Source organism: Lacerta agilis, chromosome 1 (assembly GCF_009819535.1).
Source record: "Lacerta agilis isolate rLacAgi1 chromosome 1, rLacAgi1.pri, whole genome shotgun sequence".
NCBI classification, from domain to species: domain Eukaryota; kingdom Metazoa; phylum Chordata; class Lepidosauria; order Squamata; family Lacertidae; genus Lacerta; species Lacerta agilis.
In genome coordinates this window covers 93,775,497-93,801,147 of record NC_046312.1, presented here as the reverse complement: position 1 = coordinate 93,801,147, position 25,651 = coordinate 93,775,497, and the positions used below count along the sequence as shown (strand labels likewise).

General features: G+C 38.6%; 1 protein-coding gene across 1 annotated transcript in view; it reads left to right on the top strand.

Moving 5' to 3' along the window:
* NCKAP5 (NCK associated protein 5) overlaps positions 1–25,651 on the top strand; it is a 546,232-nt gene that overhangs the window by 376,415 nt on the left and 144,166 nt on the right. Inside the window, exon 8 of the mRNA XM_033163803.1 lies at positions 22,913–22,981. Within this exon, the coding sequence (XP_033019694.1) occupies positions 22,913–22,981 (69 nt within the window). The remainder of the gene's footprint in view (positions 1–22,912; positions 22,982–25,651) is intronic.

Genomic DNA, 25,651 nt, shown 5'->3' with positions numbered 1-25,651 from the left:
GGCACATTCTCTAGTGGCCTCTTGTTGAGTTCTAACATTAAAACACACATCTAATTTTGATCATCCAGGGTGTTTCTTTAAATGGTGAGAAGCTTTTTAAAAATTGCCCAATAGTAACTGTTGTTGAAATCATTTGATACCAAAGGCATTGTGCATTCTGCAAAGGTTCCAAAAGGATTTGTCCAAACTGGGTCAATGGCAAAAGATATTCGGTGCAAGTAAAATGATGTACATTGAGGCAATAACAATTAATAATTCTATTGATCATATTTGATCTTGGTGGGAACACACCTTGCTGATGTTGAAAGAACTGCAGCGGCTTCTGTTCTGCTTACAACCCCAATTCAAAATGCTGGCACTTTACTTTGAAGGCCCTGCAATTTCGGACCCATTTTCCTGAAGAAACACCTCCCCCTCCCATGCCTACCAGCCCATAGGAAGTGAAGTAATTTTCAAAGGTCTCCCTCCAGGTTTCCCTGCCATATGAGGTGAGTGACCAGAGAGAGAACCTTCCAATATTATTACTATAGCCAGGCAAAGGCGTTTCTATTCTGTCAGCTATGTAATATATTATGGTGCAATTTATTAAATTTTATTCTGATTCTTGTATTTTGTTTTGTTTGTAAACCACCCTGGCAGCTTTGTTGAAGGGCAGTATAGAAATCTTTTGAATAGCGTAATACATTGTGGCTTTGTTGCAGTGCGCATGTAGCTGTCCATTTGCTAAGCAGGAACAGCCCCGGTCTGTATCTGGATGGGTGCCTACATGGGAGTGCAATGTGCTGCATAAAAAAAAGAAATCTTTTGAATAAATAAGCTGATGGGATGTGAACTGGCAGCAAAGAGATCTTGGGGTTGTAATAGATAGCTTGGTGAAAATGTCAATCAGATGTGCAGCAGCTGTGCGAAAAGCAAATTCTGTGCTAAGAATTATTAGAAAGGGAATTAAAACCAGAACCACTAGTATGATTAGGCCTTTGTATAAAACCATGGTGCATCTGCTTTTGAAATAGTGCGCACAGTTTGGGTTCTCCCTTTAAAATAAAATAAAAAAGTCACAGTGTTGGAAAAGTGATATAGGACAACAAGTAAAATTATCATAAAGTTGAAGCACCTTTCCTATAATGAAATTGAAGATTTTGAGGAATGATTTATTTCAGAGGTAAGGTCTTGTTTTCCGGTGAAAGTCCATATTATCTTGTTCATATCCTGTTTGGGTCTATATTCTAGCAAAGTGGACCTTACCAGTGCCTAAAGCGGGCATGGCAAGAACTAGTAAACGTGGCAAGAATGGGACATACAATCCCCCACAGACACTCTTTCACACAAAAAAAGTAATATCTCATCTCTTTATTTTACTGTGAAAAAGAACAAGAAGAGACAGGCCAGTTGGCTGGCTCAGGTTCCAACCACGGAGCACAGGGGCTAGAACATCTACAGCGACACTCTGGTTCTGCACTCTTGTCTCCTACTGTTGTTTGGCACTGCCCCAAAAGAGGGGACAATTGAGGATCCTGTGGGCAGGAGCTACTGAGGTGGCACTGCCAGCTACCACACAGATCCAAACCCCTTCCCTGCTGGATTGCTACATGGGATGTGACCTTTGCTGAGGGGGGCAGGGATTGAGGGGGGTAGTGTGGTCCTAATGAAATGGCATGAACATGCTGGCTCCTGAGGAAATCATGGTCATTTTGCTTCTCCTCAAGCATCTCTTTGGGCTCCTCCCCAAGCAATTTTGGTCAGTGCAGTGAAGAAGCTAAGCCAAAATGTTTGTCCCATGGTTATAGGTTATGGCTAATAAGGAGAAACCTTAAGCACAATCTGAGAATCAGATGACATCCTCCACTGACCTAAAAAGCCCAGGAAAGAGTAAAGTGGGTGTGAACTCCTCTCCAGGAACCAGTACATTTGGGTAGTCATCGTAAGCCAAGTCCAGCTTACTATGGCATGTGCACTAGACTCTGTATGTGAGACAGTAAACTATGCAGGAAAGTCTTTGTGGGATGAAACTCATTTTCTGTATTATGCTTTGTAATCAGATAAGAAATAAGTAGTTCAGAGATTTCTAATAGACACTTTAGTAAATTCAATTGAGCTTTATGTCTCTAAATGTTTTGCTTGCTGCCCAGGGAATCCCATTTAATTTACTCGAGTACTTAGACTCATATAACACACATATATCGCATATGGGCTTTGTAAAATGGTGAAGTGTAATGTACTTTTGATGTAAATTACCTTTCATGGTCTATTTTAGATGTGAATAGGAAAATGTGCTTTGACAAACCGGCATTATCTCCGCATGGAGAGTATATGCATGTAGACTTCATGAATCTTGTTTGTTTTAATAGTGATCCAAACTCCTTTTGTAGATTCCCCTTTTATAAGTATGCTTCAATACTGATTTACTCTAAGTAATTTAGCATGTAGAAATATTTTGAAATATTTCTTAATTCAATGGAAGCTGACATTCATTTTACTCTACAGTTGAATATAGATAGATGTCTCTTCTGTACTTGTCCTTTTCCTTTCTAATAATAGGTTATTAGAAAGCAAACAACCAAAAGGGAGAGAATAATTTCCAATTATGTTGGATTTCTGCTTCACAAATATTAATTTCGATATTTAGCAATGAATATGAAACCAAATCGATAAAATACAATTTATCATTTGAGAAAAAATTACTTAAGTTCAGTTGATGTCTATTTGTGCTACGCATTTTACAACAAGTTTGCTATGACTAGTTTGCTTTTAACCATTTCCCTTTTACTGTAAGCATACCTGAAAATAAGGTTTCATACTAGTTTCTCATAGCCACATATGAAATCATGTATAAGCACCTCTATGTATGGCATTTTCCCATTTCTGGAATACTTACTTTTTCAGAGGGTGGGGGGGGGGAGAACCAAATCCTCGAGTACAAAAATTGAGTGTTTGTCAGATTGCCACAGAGGTAGCAGTCTCTTAGTACAGCATCCATTTTTGGATGCTAGAGTGATGCACCTGTCACCTTCCCTAGAGGCCAGTAAGTGCCATCTGATCTTTCTGACTTAGGTGTATATACTCTCCCTATTACCTGGCTTTCAGTCTCCATTATCATCTGACATACTCAAGTGAATTCTGCCACCTAGAGGGATTTGTGACAGAGTATGCACTTCTTTGTTAGTTTGGATGTTTTCCATAAGAGAACATTATCAATCTCCTGGAACTCAAACATTTTTTGCAGATCAGAGATCTTATTTTTAGCTGCATAACCACAGTGCCCCCCCCAAGGCAATAATTTATCTCAATTATTAACAAAAAGAATTCTTACTGATTAATGCTTATGCCGTTTATGGCAATCAAAACCAGCTAATCCTACCCACAACAACAAAAAGTCTCCACTCATTTTCTTAAATTCTTATAAACACTAATAAAACTTTTTTCTTCTGTGATAATTTGAGGTAGTTCCATGCAAAATAAGTGGGATTGAAAAAGGCCTCTCCAAGTTTTCAGATAAGATAAATTCAAATGTCAATATTGAGTAAGCTGGGAAACTGATAAAAAACAAAAATTGAAAGTGCAGAGCTATAGCATATATTTGTGGCTCCCTCATGGCCTACTTCTCACTGATGAGGAACACCACAGCTTTTCTCAAGCTCCATCTGTTTTGATCTCCTGGTTTCTGTCAGAGTTAACTTTATCTTTGTGCCAGCTGAATCATTTTCAGGCCAAGTTGGAATTTCAGGGGAAATTTCCCTAATACCCTCTGATATTTGCATGTTTAGGATTTAGGACCTTAAGAGCCAGGTCTTTTATGCACATTATTTTAAAGCACTTTTCAATGCATTCTTTTACTTTAAAAGTCACATTTTCAGTGTGCAAATTACTTTGCATCCCCCCCACCCAGCAGCAGTCATACAGTAGTTCGTATTTTGTGTGGTGTGGAGTATACAGTGTTGTGCTTGGACCTTTAAAGCCCTTGATTCAAATTCCCACTCAGTTTGTGTATGTTATTAGGTTACCCACAATCTTTTGTTATCTTTCAGCCATGTATATCTCTATAGGCTGTTGTACGCTGTAAGGTCCTTATGGTGGTTACTCATGAGTAACGAGGCAGAAACTCCGGCATGTCTTTTATCAGATTTATTTACAGTGCAGAGCAAACAAGTTCATGACCATCTCAGTCACTCGCAGAATCCGGGAGTGGCCCCTTCCGGCTATGTCCCTAACATAAATATTTCGGTACCCCGAGTCTCCTCCTCCCCTCCTTGCGTTTCACCCCTCTGCACAATTGGGGCGCTGGAAATGTCATACCTCCCTCCTGGTCAGCCAGACGAGATGAGGCGCTGGGGCTCTCCACAGCATCTCCAAGCCCTTTCCACACCAGGCTGGCCATTTCCCTCTCCTCCCCACTAGAGGCATTGCTGCTTCCCGCACTGGAAGACGTACTGCTGTCCAGGTGGTGTCGAGGCTCTCTGTATGTTGACCCAGCCCCAGCCCCACTGCCCAATGGCAGTTCCCTGTCACACACATATGGGGACCATCATGGGGACCACTGGACTTCAGAGTATATTGCTATCAAAGACCACTTATGGCTCATTCAGTTGGGTTGGCATAAGGGTTAGGGTCATTTTATTTTACCCTAAGGAAAGTGTACTTGCCTAGAGAGCATATGTTAGGTAGTTGGAACTTTTTGTGTGCATGGCAACTATTAATATTTCAGGTACTCCTAAATATATTTCTAGTTTAGTTTTTTAAAAAAGATTTTTGGCAGTTTTGTACACTGAGAACTTGTTCTCCTTGAATGGTTTGAGCAAGGGTGGTGAAAGCACACTTCTAGCTGGGGTAAGCTTGCTTTTTTCTTTTCTTTTTAGTATTTCTCATTGTCCGTTCAGGTTTCTAGTCCCTAAGGAAGAGTTAGCCAATGTAGTACACTCCATATGTTTCTGAACTACAACTCCTATGATCCCCAGCTAGCATGGCTCAGCATCAGGGGTGATGGGAACTGGAGTCCCAAAATATCTGGAGGGCACAGTGGTGGCTACTCCTGCCCTATGATATACAAGGTTCGTGAGAACATTCTATATTCCTCTAGTTTGGGGTGGTTTTTTCTGGCTCTCTAATATTTGATTTTGCTGTATTACATTGGTTTGCTTACTGATGGAGCCACAACATTTTACTGTACTTAGTTGTATATTTTGTTTTAGCTGTTCACCTCTTTGCAAGCCTCTGAGCTGAAAAGCAGTATATAAATAAATTGTAAAACTAAAAAAAGCAGTACTGCTGCCCTGAGCTCCTTATTGACAGATAGTGTGATACAAATATTGTGTGATTAGGGAATTATGGCTGAAACACATGTACTATTACTTGACTGTATTTCAGATCTAGGCCTCTGGCCACACAAGACCAGTTGCTATCAGCAACACAACTGAACTTCATTGGTGAGGTTTTCTTGAGCCTGTTCCAGTGATGTTGATCTGCCCAAACCCTTTCTGCTGCAGAATAATATCCTTACCCAGCTAGATCTCTAATGTGTTGTGAGAGTTAATGCACAGAATTTCCATCTAAGCTACAATGTCGCATTTTTCTTTTTCTCTTTCCCCACCCATTATTAGCTGTATTGAATTTTCCAGGGAAAGCGCAAATACAACTTCAAACATGAGAAAACCATTTGAGATCAAAAGGGACACAATTCAATCAATAAGCTGAAAGGAAAGAAGGGGGGGAGAAACATTACTTTGCAGACTGGAAGTAGCATTTTTCTTACCAGTTTGAAAATGATCTTAAAGACGATTTCTCTGAAATGTACTTCCTTCCAGGTATGAATGCAAATAAAGACAATAAAATTGATAATTTAATAGTTGCATTAATTTAGACCCTATTCCTTGCTGTGGATCCAAGTGGGAGGGAAGGAGATATCATTTTCCATTCTGCCCTTGCAGTACTGTTTCCATTTCGCTGCCGTTCATTTTCTGCCAAAAACTATGTCATTCATCTCACTGCTGCAGTGAAATTATATAACCTACATAAGCTTCAAATTGTTATGTTATCCTACTTAATTAATTTCATTGTAAAGGCAATGCAGTACAGATGAGGGGAAAACAATCAATTACACTGTATGTATCATTTGAAGATGGAAAGCAGCAGCAACAGTGGACATTCGTATTAACTGGCTTGATTTCTGTTCCAGACATGTGATAAATAAGTGAACATTAGCAGTTTCCACTCCTGTTTCTGTGTACAATGAAATTCTCCCACATACCTAGCTTCAAGTTACTCTGCTGAAGCATCTTAACTAGATTCCCAATCTCTGCCTTGGTTGTAGCATAGAGGTTTCTGTAGGTATTCATCTATGGCCTTCTTCACACATAAAGTTAAGACATGGTTAATGGCTTTTCAAGACTTAGCAGCACGCTACTGCACACTCTTCTGTGAGTGGGAGTTGGCTTTTAGGTATGCCCAAGCCTGGGTATGAGGCTTGTTTTCCCAAACCAAGGGCCATGAAGCCATGGTTTCTTTTTGCCTCTCTGATTGTTGTTTGTTAGGGAGAAACAAACCACAGCCCTTTTCTGAATGCAATGACAAGCAAAGGCTTTTTGGTTTGTTTCTCCCTTACACGTCAGGGCAGAAGTGAAGAGGAAGTGATTCAGCAACATGTACTGGCATTTAACCCATTAACCATCATGTATTGCCAACTTGACATCCTATTCCTTGTTATATAGTAATGGTCCTGTTCCCCTCTGATAGAATGAGAACAGAATGGTGCTCCTTGAATATTTTTTTATTCATCCAAGTCATCTCTAGGCATAGACTTCTAAAGTTATTTTCTGGTCAATATGTGGCATGTTTAGTGTTTATAAAAAATAAATACAGATAGGCATTAACACATGTTAATACATTTTGACAAAATAGTCACTCTCTGTTGGTACAAGCTTTCTCTAATTTCAGTTGTTTGAACTATTTAGTTCTCTCCTTACTTTTTTTGTTTTACTCCCTTTGTTATCCTTGGAGAAATTGAGGACTAACAGTTCAACACTGAATATTTCCAATTATAAGCAGAAAAGCAAGCTATCAATGTCCCTTTAGATATGTTGGTCATGGTGCATACAGTGTTATTTTAGTTGACAAATAGGGTATGAATAAAGCTGTGAAGATGTTATATTTTGTCAAGCAGTCTGTTTGCCCTGATGGTGACCTCTTATATGGAGGGTTATATCCTCATCACCAGTGCATTTGTGTGACCAAATATGATCGATCCTAGAAATATATTACATTGCATAGCACTCCACACATTAATTTATTCATCGTTCCTTGTGAACATTTCTCCCTCCAAGCAATAAAATACTCATTGGTATTACCTGCAGAATGCCATGGGGAGTAATGTATCTGCATGATTTCCTCATGGTGGATGCCATTGTTTAGCTTCCCTAAGGTACATTGTGACTAGTGGGTGAAATTCCCCTGAAGATAGTTACATTTAGACATAAGTCCTGTTTCGAAATGTAGGGCCACACTGGCTAACCTTGCTGCCGCCCCCTATGTTGTGTGGCATGCTTCTGCCCTTGCTGATAGGCATGCTGTCACATGTACACATGTACATCACACAAGGTTCCTGATTCCTCTTTACAAACATCTTCCTCTTCTTTGCAAATGTCAGTGCCATTGTGTATACGTCAAGGGAAGGTGCATGCTTTTTGAGGTGGGGATAAGTGTAATCGTGAATACTGCTCGCTCACACGTTCAATCAGAACCCGAGTTCTAGCTTCTGGAAATGGCTATAATATTTGCCCTTTTTTGTTGCTCAGTGTCTTAGACTACAGTCCAGACATATACTTTAGGAATGTCCAAGGCATTGATTTTTTCCCTTGGAAAAGCTCACATAGGACCTTTTCAGTAGTGGTACCTCAGATACAGAACTGCCTCCCTTAATTATTTGCCTGAAGTAAAAAAATGGTTGTCTTTGGCTGACAAGTGAAGATAATATTTTGTTTGTTTTCACTGTGCTTTCATTTGCTTTTAATTTGTCTGATTTTACTACTGTATTGATGATTGCTCTCTTTGTGATTAGTATATCTAGATAGTATTAAATGATGTTGTAAGTTGCTTTAGGATTTGTAATTTGAAAATTGTGGTCTAGTGCTTCTGCCCCTTGGTGCTGAAGTAGGTATATGTGCTATTATTGCTATTTCTGTTGTCTGATCTTTGACTATAATAAAGATTGATTGATTGATTGGTATGTATATGCTGTGGGTGGAATACAACTACCTTTTCCCATCAGTGGAAGCCCGGTGCAAGGAATTTCACTTGTGCAACAGGGCTTTCCCCTCCTCCCATGCATCTCCAGTGCCTCCTGAAATTAGCTCTGGTGGGAGGCAGGAGAAGCCTGGAACCGTGTGTGGGGAGGGGAAGGGAGATAGTTCCATTTTGGCTTGTCAGTGGGAACCATCTTCTTAGTGCGACATTGAATTCCTCCCTCTGTGTCCTTGACTTAGACTACACATACTACAGCTAAAGTGATCTGATGTGTATTCTCTTATGACTTGTGATTTGTTTAGGGTATCATTAAATATACCCATTTATAGGAATAATTCACTCACTCAGGAAATATTTCCTGGCTATGATCTTTGCTCCTCTTTACCCATGCACAGGGACTTATTTATTGCTGCAAGATAGCATATGAGCTGTGTTTTCTTCCATTTCACTCAACACATCTGTAAGTGAGCTATCTTTCAAGATGACTGACTGTCTCTGTGTTATTATTTCTGTAGCTCTTTGACACAAGTGATTTGACCAAAGTAATATAGGAAACCTTCAGCAGTGTATGGGGCTAACTCAAAAATATTTTAAATGTCAGAATCCTTAGAAACCACCACCCCCCTTAATAGCTGTGGGGCTCCCGTGCTTCTTCCCACAAGAAGATATGCTGCAAAATGGCACTGGGTACAATCTTGGCCCTATTTAGGTCAATGGCAAATCCTTTAAATCCTGTTTGTCATGTAGACAACCATTAAGTCTATTAATGAGAGAGTTTTGTGGTGATACGTTTTAAAAACTATCTCCGAATGATATATCATTGGGATTTCTGAACAGAAATGAAATGAAATGTATTGTCTGAAGACTGAGTCAGCTTCTGAAACTTTAAGGAACTAACTTAAATTGATAGTTGACTGAAATATATCTGTTCTATGTTATTTAGAGGAAGCAATTAGGTTTACTGCTGTTATACAGTACTTTAGTTCTATTTACAGAAATTGATGTGTGCCAAGAAAATTGGTATTGCAGCTCTAGTCCTTATTCTTCCAGGGTGGCACAAAATGGAAGATATTATTAACCACGTGTTTACTCTGAACATCTCCAAAAGACCAGCTGTGAAATATCGGAAAACCGATCCTATCTCAGTGAAGTTGGTGACAGATTAATTTCCATAAATAAATCAGAATAGCTTTATCCTCTTGAAACCTAACAGCACATTTAAGGAGAAGATGAGTATGCTAATAAGGGATGGATAGATAAGGAAACAGGGATTTGAAGAAAACAAAATGATAATTATGCAGTGTGTGAATCCAAGCTCAGGTTCTCTCACTGCACAATTCTCATCCTTTTAGTTCTTTTGCTTTCAGCAAACAATTGGCCCCAGTGACATAATTAAGATTAAACATTCATGTTCCATGCTAGGTTTAAAAGAAAATGTGTGCTAAAGGAAAACAAGAGCAACAAACATTTTCTATATCTGAGTATTGCATCTGAAGAGTCACTTCATACATTTTATTTGAGGCAAATGTGTCTTCTAACACTTTGTGTACATACTGTAGGGAGTCATTCACAGTGTCCCAATATGATATATGTAGTTGTAAACTCATCTAGGTTGTATGTGTACACTGCACTGTTACATCCATGCAAATGTAAAATGTCTGGCCAAGTGCACACTAAAAATGTAATACAGTGGTACCTAGAAATGTAAAATGTAAAACAGCACCTCCTAAAGGAAGAAATGTATCTTGTTCTTGCATTGGAGAATTCAGTTTGTAACCTAGGACTTGCTTGTCCTCACAGAAATTAGAACAATCTGATACCATACATATTTTTTAGAAATGATTTATAAAATATTTGAACCCCTTATCTTAAAATATTTTATTCATCATGTTAAAATAAAATATTCCATAATCTATTTTTTTATTTTTTCCAATTTTTCAGGAAAAAACAAAAAAGTCTTCAGGGAAAAAAACGGGGGGAAACTTTTTTTTTGAATTTTTTCGGTTCCCCCCCCCCCAGACCTTCACATCTCTAGTGGTACCTTGGGTTACAGATACTTCAGGTTACAAACTCTGCCAACCAGGAAGTGGTTGCTCCAGGTTAAGAACTTTGCCCCAGGATAAGAACAGAAATCATGCGCCAGAGGCACAGTGGCAGCAGGAGGCCCCATTAGCAAAAGCACAAGAACCGTTTCAGGTTAAGAATGGACGTCTGGAACAAATTAAGTTCTTAACCCGAGGTACCACTGTATGTGAATCTACCCTTACCTGCCTTTTTTGCCATTCAAGATTTGGGGGCTGCATCGCAGCACTTTGAAATAGCAATGGGAAGTAAGATCCCTGCAGAGCACTTGTTTTAAAAAAAACCAGGTTAGCCATGGAGTTCCATTCTGGTTTGGAGTCCACATTCATCAAGTATTGCTGAAAATATAGCACATTTATCGTTGTGATGACTTACTGTGACTTCATGGTAGATATCATTGTAGTGATCTTGTTTTGTGATGCTTGTTTCCCCTCCCCCAACTCTCCTTTCCTTTGTTAAAGAAGAAAAACAGGTAATCTCTAGGGCAAGGGGGTCCAAAATGCTGAAGTGACTGAGGGATGTAATGCGTGAATCAGAATTTAGAGTAAGACAGCTATGTTGTTGTTGTTCAAAACAAAATCGAAAATTCTTTCTAGTAGCACCTTAGAGACCAACTGAGTTTGTTCCTGGTATGAGCTTTCGTGTGCATGCATACTTCTTCAGATTGTTGTTGTTCATTAGTTTAGTCGTGTCCGACTCTTCGTGACCCCATGGACCAGAGCATGCCAGGCACGCCTATCTTTCACTGCCTCCCGCAGTTTGGCCAAAACATCATGCTAGTCGCTTTGAGAACACTGTCCAACCATCTCATCCCGTCGTCCCCTTCTCCTTGTGCCCTCCATCTTTCCCAACAACAGGGTCTTTTCTAGGGAGTCTTCTCTTCTCATGAGGTGGCCAAAGTACTGGAGCCTCAACTTCAGGATCTCAATAGTTAAAAAGCATAAATGCAGAACAATGACTCAATGGAAATGCCTTCTTGGGCATCATGCATATCTTCCAACACTGTTGTGTTAGCAAATGTAGATTTTGTCTGAAAAACATTTTAATTATGGTATTTTATTTTGTTTTTCCTGTTATTGTTTGCATTCTGTTCCATTCCAAATAGAGAAATGCTTAGCTTTAACTTTGAGGGTTTCTGTTGTGCTAGACCAGGAGCTTTCAGATTCCTAACTTTAAGGTATCTTTCTCTACATCTACTTATCAAGGACCCTGCATAGGTATACAGTGATACCTGTCCGGAAGTCCGTACTTAAACCGAATCTGTTCTTAAAACTGAGGCGCGCTTTCCCTAGTAAGGCCTCCTGCCGGCGGTGCCCTTCCCCATTTGGATTCCGTTCTTAGACTGAAGTAAAGTTTGTAAGCCGGACCCTACTCCGGTTTCCTTTTTTTTTGGAGTTTGTAACTGAATAGTTCGTAAACAGGGCTGTTCTTAAACTGATGTACCACTGTAATTGAGTTTATTCACGGGCAATTTCCCACATTTGTTGGACCATGGACTGCTCCACATGAACTGTGAGTACAGTACACCCTTGAATATTCTCCATATTCCTGCATTACAGGGGAAGGTTGGCAATGGAGACAACCTGTCTTTCACGGAAGTTTGTCTGCCATGTTAATCATCTTACTGAAGACTCCATTGACTTTTCAAGGATACCTACCCCCAAGAGGATTCCAAAATCCTGTGCTCTGGTTATCTGTGTATTATTAATAAGCTATACATATAAATAGTTCAACACATTAATTCTCATCTATTAGTATCATAGAATTGTAGAGTTGGACCCTAAGGGTCAGTTAGCCCCTGCAAGGCAGGAATATCATCATAGCCTCTCACCTCCATCTAAATAATATCTATGTTTTAAATATGTATGCTACCATTTTGTGTTTCTGCTATACTCCTTGAGTCAGCATAAAAGGTTCTATATATTGACTTTCTTAATATGCTGTTAGATTGTGGTAGTATGTCATTTTTTATTATTATTTGCTATTTATTTTATGTACATAGGTTAAGTGCTGCAATTTTTCCCATTTGTAAATTACCAAAGGATTTGAGAAACTAACAAACCCCCTTAATGATCCACATAGTGTTCAATTGTCCAAGTGCTGTATCACTAACACTATTTAACATGGATGGGCTTTGCATTGGCAAACAGCTTAAACATTGAAGGCAGGATCACTTGTTTCTGGCAGACAGAGCTCCAAGCATGTGGACGTTCTATTTTGCTAGAGATTGTTCTTAACCTTCTCTTGAAAGTCAGTTCAGACATTTCAGCAATTCCAGGAAAGAAAAATGTTGAAGGTTTTAAAGGCTTGTCAGTCTTAAGCATCATGCAGTAAACAGAAAGACAATAAAGGATGTTATGATTCTTGCACAAGTTTTTTTTAATAGATCAGAGCATCTTTTGAGAAAAATATTATGCAAGCACAGCAGAAATGCCTAACATTATCTCAGAAAAACTGAGGCTCAACATTTTACAGAGACATCTGTAAGACAGGTGGTGTGTGTTTGTCCAGTCATTGCAATCTTATAAATCTTGCTTCAATGTATAGATTTGGAATTCAAAATGAAGTTGTTCATTCACTAACTAGCAGTTAAAGAGTAAAGCTAGTTATATTAATAGACATGTGAAATTTCATATTAAAATACGCAAACACACAAATCCATTAATGTTCTAATCTTTACTAAGGACATATTGTAATATTTATTACCTCTACAATTTTATTTCAGCACTTCAGTCTTCCTATCAATATGGCTTATAAGTTTCTTGATTATGTACCACCTCCCAATTAGCCTAACCTGTACACAGTGAACTGTTCAGATATAATGGTTAAAATAATGAGTGTCATTGATAAAGTGGCAAATCATGGTAAACAAGAACCCAGAGCTAAAGTAGTTGCTGGTTGTGTATAAGGAGAGGAAGGTGTTTAGTTGCCAGCTGTGGGGCACACAGATGCTGTCTCCCTTATACATGAATAAGGATTGGACTTAGAGATTTTCTGGGTAGAAATTTGCTCATTGGATGTTGCTGCAGGGGTATGGGACTGGGATTTCTTCATATCCAGGCAGCTCCTGTTCCCAGGAAAGCTGCTCTGGGTGGTTGGAGACCTTCTGGAACAGCAAGGGAAGGAGCACCAGAAGATGGATGACTTGGGAAAAATCAGCTTCCCCTTTATTCCTGTGGGAGCTTCCACAGGTTCCCAACCCTATGTGTTTAGGTTCATATCAGGATGTGTTGTTTCTTGGTAGATATGTTATACTATGATGTGCATTATGGAAACTCAATATTTGGTTCTGCATATGTTTAAGTAAAACCATCTGTGAGACACAGAAAAGTGGGAAATTGGTTGCTTCTTTTCTAAATCACTGCTTTTACCTACTGTTTTGGTCAAAATGCTTGGAAAGCTGTTGATACATTGGGTGGCCTTGGGCCAATCACTGTCCCTAAAACTAACCTACATGTTGCACAGAGATAGGGAACCAGTGGTCCTCCACATGTTGTTGAAATTCCACTCCCATCAGCCTCAACTACCCAACTAACATGGCCAATAGTCAGGGATGACTGAAACTGTAGTCCAGTAGCATTGCCTACTCTTAATGCGGCACCTCTATAGATATATTCCTTAATAGCAAAGTGTACAAATTTATCAAGAGTACATGTAGAACAAAGATCTATTGGGCTATAGTATAAAACTATCCAAAAAGTAAATTGAGCCATGGACATCTTGTGCTCCTACTGTAGTTGCAGTATAGTGTTTGTTAAATTTAAGCCTTATAGCCTCTGTTCAATTGCTAATAGATGTCACATTTTAATTGATGTGCTTTACTTGCTGAGTGTTCCAGAAAACACTCTGGGTACTTTTGTCGCCTTTAAAATTCCAGCCTGGGGTGTATGTGATCCAAACTGATTTGTAGTGTCTATAAACAGCTGTCCTGTGATAAAGATGGGAGAGCAGCTCAATCAGATGTGGGTGGGTGGTTGAGTTCTACCTGCTGAAATAAGAAGCAGTAAAAAGGTGACATCTGAGAGTACACCTTGTCACTGGTGCATCAATCCAGGCAGAGGGAAATTAAGGCCAAGTATTTACCAGGACTTAAAATAAGCAGGATAAGGTTGTTGACTCTCTCTTTAGAGAAGGGGAGGGGGGTAAAAGCAAGCAGCTAGTAATGCAGGCCTTGAATATTGGGGGTGGGGTGAAGAGAACTGGATGCCCTTCTTTAAAATTTCCAAGCCTCTTGTTGGAAGCCTTAAATGGTGCAGTATCTGTACCTTGGAGCACAGAATGTAGGGAATTACAAATAAAAAAGATTAAAGATGTTGAGTACATTTGAAGTACTTGAACAACTTTAATGTACTGAATGGGCCATGCTAAATGAGTCTCTGTGTAAATCAATAATCCTCTCTATAAAGATACTAATAGTTTAGTATGAATAACAAGGAAATGTACATGGTAACTAGTGTTCTAGGATTCTGTCAGTGTTTCTAAAGTTCACTGTCATAACTCTGTTTGCCTTGACCTTTATCAGTGATACCTTCAAAGATTTTTTAGTTGCTAGTTGAGGTTCAACTTGACACAAGACCTTTTAAACCCTCATTTCCTTTTCCCTTGGTGCTGATGTAGTAGCTAATATACTGCCCGCTCCTTATCTACCACTTTCGCTTTCCTTTTGCTTTTTGTTCCTCTGTAATTATAGGTTTGCCAAGCAGCATTTTCTCTCTGCATGCTTCCCTCCTCTTTCCTCCTGTGGGAAATTTGGGTTGTTTTTTCCCTCAGTTTTCATTAGAATATTTAAGCTTTCCATGCGCTAGTTAATTATCTTCGCTAATACAATGTCAGCTTTGCCTTTTGCATCTGGTGTGACTTATTCTGTCTTGGTGGTAAGTAAAAGATCTAGTGACTTCAGTGACAGTGAAATCCCATAGTTGTATCATAATTGCGTAAGTGGAGATAACTGAGAAGGATCACAGTTTGTTGTCTCACTGAGTTGGTGAGGTTCATTCAATAGCAACACAAAACTCAGCCTGCAGTGCTATTGGCCCACTCCTGTGTAATGCGCTTCCAATAGAGATTCAGAAGGCACTGTCTGTATTACATCTCACGTGTTTGCTGAAGACTTTCATTTGCTGCCAGGCTTATGTAAGCACTTAAGAAAAACATATTCCCTAATAGTCAGTTGATGTTTTATCTCTGTATTATTCCTGTTGCATGTTAGTAGTAGTAACCACCTTAGATAATATTTATGAAATTGCAGTATATAATTACGTTTATAAATAAATAATCATATAATATCATGAAGAATATTACAAAAAATCATTTGACAGTTCAACTGAGTTCTAAAGAGAAGGTTCAGCAAGATGTTGTTGTTGTTGTTGTTGTTGTTATTGTTGTTGTTGTTGTTGTTCCTATGAGTAGGCACCTCTCTTTGGGGTAGGAGGGGCAGCTCAGAGACCAGGGGCGGCAGCTGCAGCTGTCCAGAGGACTCCCAAGGAGAGGGGAGAAGAGAGGAGGCTGAGGGAACCCTCCACAAGGGAGAGTGTTCATAAAGGAGTGAGGGGCTGCCGGCTCTGCAGGCAAGGGGTGACATAACTGAGCTCCTGAGCCTCACAGGGGTGCTGCAGAAAAAATGTAGTTGGTCAAGGGAGCTGTGAACCCAAAAAGGTTGAAAACCTCTAGGTTATGAGGCCTACTGACATCAGATCAGTTCAGGCTAGGCAAGCCATGCATAGGCAAGCCAGAGCAGGGTGTTAGAAAGGCAGAATGGATCTTAGATGCCATTGCTAGCTGAATTTATGCAACATATGGTATGTATGAAAGAGTTTAAGCCCTTAGTGTTTTGTTTTTTTCAAACCACCAGCAGTGCATGTTTCATTCAAAATGATTTGAATGTGTTTCCTTTTGAATTGATTGTAGATTGGGGGGGGGAGCCTTATCTAATATAGGTAATTTAAAGTTTCTTAAGATTATCACATTGCTGTCAAAAACAAAATTCATGTTTAATTTTGTGGTTAGTGAGTCTTTTCATTTCCCACCCCTATTTCTGAAATACCTGTCAATGTAAGCACATCAGTCGGATCTTTTAGTATCTTAATAGTCACTGGAGCGATATGTAAATGACTCCTTTAATGGGAAATAGTGTTACATGGTGTATTTGGCTCACTTGATGCTGTAGCTGTGGGTAATGGTTCAATGGAAAATAGTTTGCTGTGAGGCTTTAGTTGTAATAGCACAGACACCTGTGAATTCTTCCTTCATTAAAGGCCCAACTGAAGTCAGAATGAGAAACCACTAAAACTGGTAAGCAATCTTCCTTCCTTCCTTTCCTTTGATTTATGGACACACCCCCAACCATATGTTATGTCACGAGAAGCAGTGACTGAAAACCACAATAATCTATCTTTGATGGCTTCTTATTTACTGTACAATGTAAGCTGTGTTATATGGGTCTGAACTAGCTAGGTGGAATTTAACCAATAGAACAGTGATTGGACAGTAGTCATTGTGGCAGTTTTCAGATACCCAAAATCTGATGTGAAGAAGACATAAAGATAACCACATATTTTGGTTGTGTGATTGTGTTAGAAGCAGTGCATTATGTACACATAATACTGCTTATTTCCTTTAAAAATGATTTCCTAATTGTAGATTTGCCTGGTGTAAAGACAAGACCAAACTGGAAACCTTTAATATAAACCCTCAAGTCACTTAGATTATACAGCTTTCAAATTGTGGATGGTAACCAACTGGTGTCCCTCCACTGACAAAGCATCCATCAGTGGAATGTGGAAGGGGACAATTTTTGGTGATTTCCCAACACTGCCCACACAATAACTAACTAACTAACTAACTAACTAACTAACTAACTAATTAACTAACTAACAGCTCTGTTCCATAGACTCTCCAGAACAGATCTGGACAGAGAACTACTTGGGGAAGAGAATTTGTTGTTTTATTTTAAAACTCCCTTCCTCATTCCTCATAGATATCTTCCATCAGCAGAGGGACATCAGTCCAAAGTATATTTTCTCCAAACTAATTTACCCCCTCATTTAATTGTTTTTTACTATTGCTCATATACATAAAGTGCTTGTCTCAGCAGTTTAAAGAAAATTAACAAGATAGGAAAGGAGACTGTCTCCAAGGTACATATTAAGCACCAAACCATAAGAATGTGTTTATTAGTAGTATAATAATAACAACAACAACCATATAGAATCGTCAAAGATTTTGAAACTTTCATTTCCTGATGGACTCTTGTGTTGGCAGAAGTAAAGCAGACTGCATTATGCCTTTTCCTCCCATGTTTTAGGCTGTTGTGCTGTCAGTGACCAGGAAAAAAAGTGGGATATCTAGTATTCCCTCCTCACATTGAGAGGAAGGCTTCACTAGGTCATCCCCCCTCACATTGAGAGGAAGGCAATCAAACATATTGTTCTTCAGTCTACCTGAGAAGCTCAGTGTGTAAAGAGGCCTCAGCTATTGGCTCCAAGCTCAAACCCCATGGCTCTTACAAGCCTCTCAAGTTCCTATACCAGTAATTTAGGAGCGTTCTCCACTAACTAAGCCCATATTTTAAAGGTCTAACAGCCTATATGTCCTCAATTTGCTTTGCTATATATTCTGTGGTTTTAAATCTTTGCTGGTGTTCTCTCACCAAAGAGTACTTGTCCCAAATCTGCATATTGGCATCCAGGAATTCTTATTTTATACCTATTTTTTCCATTACCTGTTGACTAGAATAGGACACCTGGAAGCATTGCATGACCAGCCCATGCTTAAAGCTGTATGAAATCTAGGGCTTGGGTGGAAAATATATTGCAAGCCCAAGTTATAGACAAACTAAATGGGCCAAACATTTCTCTTTGTTTTCCTTCTCAGTTGTATAGTTTGTTTGTTTGTTTTATTGATTTATACTACACTTGTATCTCAAAGTGGCTTACAAACAAAAGAAGAAAAACACACAAAATTTAAAGCATAGATTATAAGAAAATAAGAACAGCATAGAAGCATTCATGGTGCTTCTATCATGCTACATCTTCCTATACATTTCTGCGGCTTTTGCGCAAGAGCTGAGCTTGGTGCTTGGCGTCTAGGATTTAGGTATACAAAAGGGAAACACTTGCTTATTTTGTAATCTGAAGTGATGCTCAACAAACAACAACTCTATCACTTGCATAAAATGTAAATGTTGTTGAAAACACTGAGACTTTAAATTAATCTCAGCCTATTGTGAGATAACTGATGCCATGAAGAAATTTTACATACATGTTTCCCCTACATAATTCTTCAAACTTTCTTTCCATTGATGCTCATCTTAAGCTGTTGAGATACTCTTTCACTACATTTATAGACACGTGGCAATACATGAGGTAAGCATAATCTAGGCACAAGCATGTAGAATCACGGATTTCCAAGAAATGAAGAAAGGTATGAAGCATACATGCTAAGAGTGACATAAAATCCTATTTTTTAGGCTAAGGCGCAAAACAGAAAATAGGCCCTCTTATATTTTACAGTTTATTTTATTTTTACCTCCAATGCTCTGTTACATTATTGGTGATTTAATGTATTTAGCCATTGCTTTTTCATCCTTAGGGGGCTGGCAGGAGGGTCTTAAATGAAGTTATTGAAGCGTTGCCTTCCTATTTCAGTCCCTATTACAAAATGTCAAATAAATGGATATGATTCGCTCAGCAATCAAGGGAAGGATAGGCACCAAACTTGCATAAAATCCAGTTAGTTGATATTTAATACCTCTAGGATCAGAATCCTTATGGATATCTCTCTAACTTGTCCTATCAAATGATTATACTATTAGTTGTAAGACTCTCATATCCTTATTTCTTAATTTTGTATTTGGGGAACATGGGCTAAGCAAAAAAATATGCAAGCAAGCACCACTTTCTTGTTTCTCTGATCAGGGAGTACAAATCAGCAAAAATGTATAATATCTAATCACTGCAGTAGCAAAATGGAGAAGAGTCTCCAGCTGTGTAAATTCAAATCCATTTTCAGACTTAAAAGTTCAACATTCAGATATATCAAGTTTGCTTTTTAACATTTTCTGTTACAAGCATATTGATAGAGGTGGTCAGGTTGACACTGTGTCCCTGGACTTTCAAAAGCCAAAGTACCTCACCAAATATTTCTAAGTAATCTTAGCAGTCAAGGAATAAGATGAGAGATCCTCTTGTGGATCAGGAATTGGTTAAGTAGTGGGAAGCAGAGAGAGTAGGAATAAATGGATTGTTCTTTGAATGGGGAGATGTGGAGTCTCCCAAGGATTGGTATTGGGATCTATGAAGTTAGGGGTGAGCTGCAAAGTGGTCAAGTTTGCTGATGGTACAAAACAGTTAAGGATCATTAAAATAAAATGAGATCATGGTAAGTCCAAAAGGACCTCTGCATACTGAGTGAATGGGTAGTGAAATGGCAAATGCAGTTCAGTGTAAACAAGTGTAAAGTGATACACGTAAGGGTAAAAATATATATCTTAATTTCACATGTACAAGTGGCATAGTTATCTGTCTGCCACAAAGTGGGGTGGCATCCCACACCAATCCCTCCCACTCTGAGTTCTGCTGTCACTTCTTTTCTTCATCTCCTTTCCAGCTGTGCCTACTCTCCTGAATCCATTGCCCTGGAATACAGTTGCAGCATTCACCTCTACGATTAATTTGGCCCTGAGTATGCTCAGTGTGTGCTGGCTGTACACTAATATAGAGGTCATTATTCCAGAGCATATGATGAAGATTTTCTCCCTCCTCTTATCACAACAATTTGGTTGTATCACACGAGTATGGTAGCTTTTGGAATGCTACCTCACTTTGTAGCTCTCATCATTTAGCAAAGTAGATATGGTACAAAGAAATGATGTATGGGTGTTGGTGTGAGGGAAGTGACCACTTTTTAAAGATGAATGTCAGCTTGCCTCTTTGGGAGCTGGCAGTGTTTCAGAGAAAACTTGGGGGGGGGGAAGCTCGAGCTGTGCATCTGGTCCTCTTACTTGCATGCCAATTAATTATTTGGATCACAGCCTTAATGTGTAAGCACAAACCTAGCGTAACTTGATTTCATTACCAATAACAAAAAAGCCCCCAACACTTTTCATAGATTGTCAGAACATTAAAAGAGAAGCAAGCAATGTAAACTATGTAATGGTTGTAATTATGTGTGGTATTGATTGTGGTGTCATGGTTACGTGATGTGAAGGTTATGCATGGAGACCAGGTATCACGCCTGGATTCCCAAGGCTGGCGTTTGTTTTTGCTTGAACGTTTATTTTATTTTGTTCCCGCCTCTGGAGGAATTAATATTTAGACTCTCTGCTGCCTAGATGGCTTAGAACTTTTATTTGGTCCTAATACATTTGAAAGGGATTCCATATCCCAAAAGACTTCTCCCAAGATACAAGCAAATATTTTACAGGAGTGAAACAAGGCTTTATATCTTGCAGAAATAAAATAATGAATAGTTTAAATTTATGATTTTGTTGGTTGGTTGGTTTTTGAATTTCCCTAACTCCAAAGAACATCAGTGTGAAATATGATGACATAAGAACAAAATACATCAACCAACAATAAAAAAAACACCAAACTTAACATTTAATTAACAAGATAGTGTGATGTGCAACCCTGCTAGGGATAAGAGTCCCAAAAATGAAATGCAAATGCCTGGGAAAATGAGTGTCTTCAGTTGAATCTGAAAACTAAAAATATGAAAGACAGACATAACTAAGGGGAGATTATTTCAAAGTCAAGAACCCACCACAGAGAAGGCCCTTTATGCATCCCCTCTCCATGAATCCTGGTAGTGATTGCAAGCAGAGCCCCCCTCCCCCCTCCCCCGATATTAAGGATTGCAGTGACTGGTATTAGAAGATGCACTTCTGCAATTTATCAGGACCAGAGCCATTTAGGGCTTTGTAAACTGTTATCAGCACCTTGAATTGGGCCTGGTAGCACATAGGCAACCAGGACACAGCATCTAACATTGGTGTTACATTATCCCATCTCGCTACCCAGTTACTTAACCTGGCAGCAGTATTCTGCACCAGCTGCAGCTTCCAGACCATGTTCAAGGACATCTTCATGTAGAGCATGTTGCAGTCCCACAGCCATGAGATATCCAGAACATGGGTTATTGATAACAGGCTGACTTGGTCCAGGACAGCCATAGTTGACAAACCAGCACTCCTTGCCTATTCAAATAGTTCCTCTTATAGCTCCCATTGTTCAGTTGTGTTGATTAGTGGTGACATTTCTTTTCAGAGTGGCAGATCAAAAACAATCTGATCTAATCATGAAAATTAAAATAGGTTAGTATACTAATCCGGAGACAGTAACTAGCCACGGCATAAGGAACTTCTAATTGTAAAGATCACTGTAATTCAATGTGAAAGTGAAAGTTTGACATCACAATGGCTTGTATTGTTTTCATAATACTAAAGGCTATATTTGCTGTTTGTCTATAATTCCTCCCCTCCCTACCCATGCTAAGGCGTGAGATGGAGCCCAGAGTGCAGCAGAGAGGAGGTGCTGCTATGTTTACCAGGCAACATGAGATGGTCAGGGTCTTAGTACATTATAGTTAGCCTGTGCAATCTAGAGACTTTATGTTGATGTCACTAAAAGGGTTGACATTAGATGCCCCTATTCTACCTGTGCATGATCAAAGATTTGGGAACTGTGCAGACAGTCACAGATTACTCTTTAGGTCAAGTGCCAGTCTCAGATAATGAGATTTCAAGTTCTATTTCTGGATTCCCTGATAAGCTCCCACATTGCACAATTTTTATATTATACCATCCATGTGTTAAAGTTCTTTTGCTTTCAATGTGACTTTATTTAGTTGGAAAGGAGAGGTTTCATACTGGCTAGATTGTGTCCTGCATTTTTACCAACTCTTCCAGTCTTACAGCAGTGAACTCTATTTATATATATTTATGATAATTTGATGTCAGCTTATATACTGTCCACCTATTACACTGGACAAAATAGGTTTGAGCCATTGCACCCAGTGTAAGAGAAAAGTGTGTGCTGCATTTCTAGATTTTATGATATCAGAAAGAAAAACCACTCCTAAAATATGGCTGTGCTATCCATCAATGCTGCAATGTTCAGATGATAAAAAGAAATTGCATTTTATTATTTTATCTCTAAATCTCTTAATATTAAGCTAAGCTTTGTGGTTTGGAAAGGGAAGAGAATGCCCCTGACTCATGATTTTCAAGCATTTGAGCTTGGCAAGCTTGAATAAAAGAAAATTGATGTGCAAAATATCCACTGCAGTGTTTATACTAAAGGCTGTTTTCTGCATCTGCCAAGAATAGATTACAGAGATGTGTAGAATAGCAATGTCTTTTCGTTCTCTAAATCGTAATGTATTTTGTGGTAATTTCATAAAGCTAATAGAATTTCTGTGTTATTTGTAACAGCAAATGAGAGCACATAGATTTAGTTTATTTATTTATTTATTTATCCCCACCCCCCACCCTGAGTTTATTTTGGATCCGGAGGAGGTGTATAGGGTAAATGTATTGATTGGGTTGTCATGTTTCACACCATGCCCACTGATTAATTTGCATTACTTTTCTGTCTTGCAGGCAGAGAATTCCGCACTGGCTATGGAAAATGAAAATCAGAGAGAACAGTATGAACGTTGCCTTGATGAAGTAAGGTGGATCAGTGTTTTGTCACTTTTCCAATAAGCAACCCTTCCCTTTCTTATCAGGTTATGTTTTTATTTGTTAGTCATCTTATAATAAAATAATCCCAAATATACTAATTATGAACAATCTTTTGTAGTTTTGTTTAGGATTCTAGAGATTTTCCTTGGGATATACACAGGATTAATAAATAAATAAATTCAGAAGTAGATTAGAAGCAGTGGAATTAGCTCCCTTTGAGACAAAAGAGTTTTTTGGGTTTTTTTTAAAACGGTCCAAAGTTAAATACTGTTATTAGCTTCACCTAAAAATCCTGGATGGAATGATAGATTTGATTCCTATGTAGTATGGTCCATTGGTGCTCCTGTTCTTTTACTGAGTGGATCTACCTAAGGAAGTTTGTCTTTAATATGGGTTGGTTGATTTAAATCCATAATGCAACACTGAAAAGTCATTGGATCTTTGCATTTATCTTCAAGACCCATGCTCACTTTGAACAAACCAATTCTGTGATGCCATTGACTTACATTTTGAGAAGTACAGCAATAGATTATGGTAATAGTAATAATCCTTTTTAGCCATGACATATTCTGCATCACAAATGAAAGAGGATTTTCCAAACCATTTTCTTCTTTTGTTGGCCTTAATTAGGCATGAACAATCTAAGGCATTCCAGACATCTTGTAGATTTTACATCCCAGAATAATATCAACTTGGATTGTGACCCATGTCTAGTTCTATTTCCTCCCCCCACCCCCACCCCCGTCACCTTATCTCATGTCTGCAAGTTTGTATTTCCCAGATCAACTGGGAAACTGTTGATACTGGAAGTTAGTAGGTCTCTGTCTTACAAGACCCTGCTTAACCACCTGAGTTTAATACATTCTCAGCCTGCCCTGCTAAGAGCAAATTTTGAAAATTGAAATAGAGATTGTAGGGATCCCGCCCCCATTTTTTTTTTGTTGCAATATTTGTCAGAAGTAGCTTTAGACGTACATTTTCTTGGGAACTTACTATTTCAAAGGCTATAAAACCAGGTCCAGCTATACCATTTCCCCAGCTGGGAGACTTTCCACACTATCCCTTCCACCAAGAAATCTACTACCATTAAGTACCACATATAGGTTGAGGATGTCCCTGAGAAATCAAAGCGATTTTAACACTTACTGTTTTGGAGCAAGTTTCTACAGAAACTTTTCAGCGAGGATATAGACCAATTTAATACACTGCTGCTTCTTATTATTTGGATTCTGGGGTTTATCAAGCAGGGGGAAATATAGCCACAACTACAAAAATTCAATTCTTTTGCTCACACACGAATTATATTCTATGTAGTTTGAGGTGAAAGTGTTCCCAGCACTATGCTACCGCATATTTAGAAGTGACACACAAATCTTTTGATCACATGCACAAGCGGGCTGTTTTATTTTTTCCAGTGGCTGTGGCAGAAAACCTTAAGGCTTCTGATCAGCCCATATTGATGCCAGGTTTACAGTATGAATTTTGGAATAGGTTTATGGGCAGATTAATAGCACAAGGATTTGCTGCTGGGCAGACAACATAGATTGGAGAGTTGAGCAGTTGCAGATGATCACAAAAGTGGCACTCCCCATCTCAATAATATCAGCTGTATAAACTTTAATTTGATTTTGTGGCATGGGATTATGGTACTCAGCTGTTTTAGACTTTGTGTATAGGCACAAAACCTCATCAAATAAACTGATAGACAGAGCCGAGGTGCAAGATTGCTGGATTCAGGCCCTCATTATTATTTTCTAAAAACCTTAATGTCCCTTTTGTTCATATGTTTTCTTCTCTGTTTATTATAAACCTAACCTTCATAACTGCAATACAAATTCTTGCCCTGATATACAAATTAATATTCTGTGAGTGTATCTACCCATAAAATTCAGTCGTTGTAAAGGGTGGGTGGGGGGAATCAGAATGTGAGACAATTACAGTCGCTTATAAATTCTGATAGTAATCCTAACAAACAATTGTTTTGAAATTAGTTGTCTATCTCTGCTATTTCCTCTAAAGTAGATAGATCAATCATTTGGATTGAACTTGAAAGTAAATAGCACTGCAATGCATTATATAAGGATGAGCTTCATTTATTTAAAATTCAATACATATATCTATAAATTCTAAACCCATCTCCTTGTCTCTAGGAAACCTAATGCAAGAAACAGGATTACCTTCTTCTACCTCAGGGGCCTGAGGTTTAAATGCTTAATCCTAGTTTCCTATTCTGGAAATTGATTGTCAGTTTTTTTGTCAAGAGGTGGTATAATATTTATTCATGTTATTATGCCAGTAAAGATTTATGTCAGACTCAGCTGCATTCTATCAGGGCAATGTGATACACCACACTACAACATCTTAAAATTACTATACTAGCATTTGCAATTAGCCACACAAAATATAAATATGCCACCAGTGTTTAACTTGTATTTACTGAACAACAACAACATGCCATGCAAATAAGGTAATAAAAGCTTATTCTTATTCTTATTCTTTGTCACTCGAAAACATGACCAGGTCACTGGAAATATATCCTGGATTATTTTAGCTCTGTTGCTATTCTTTCTTAGGCCAGAAATCCTCCAAATTTGTTATGGTGAGTTTCTTTAAATTAAGATGATGGGGAGGCTACTTCAGCTTTTCCAAGTATAA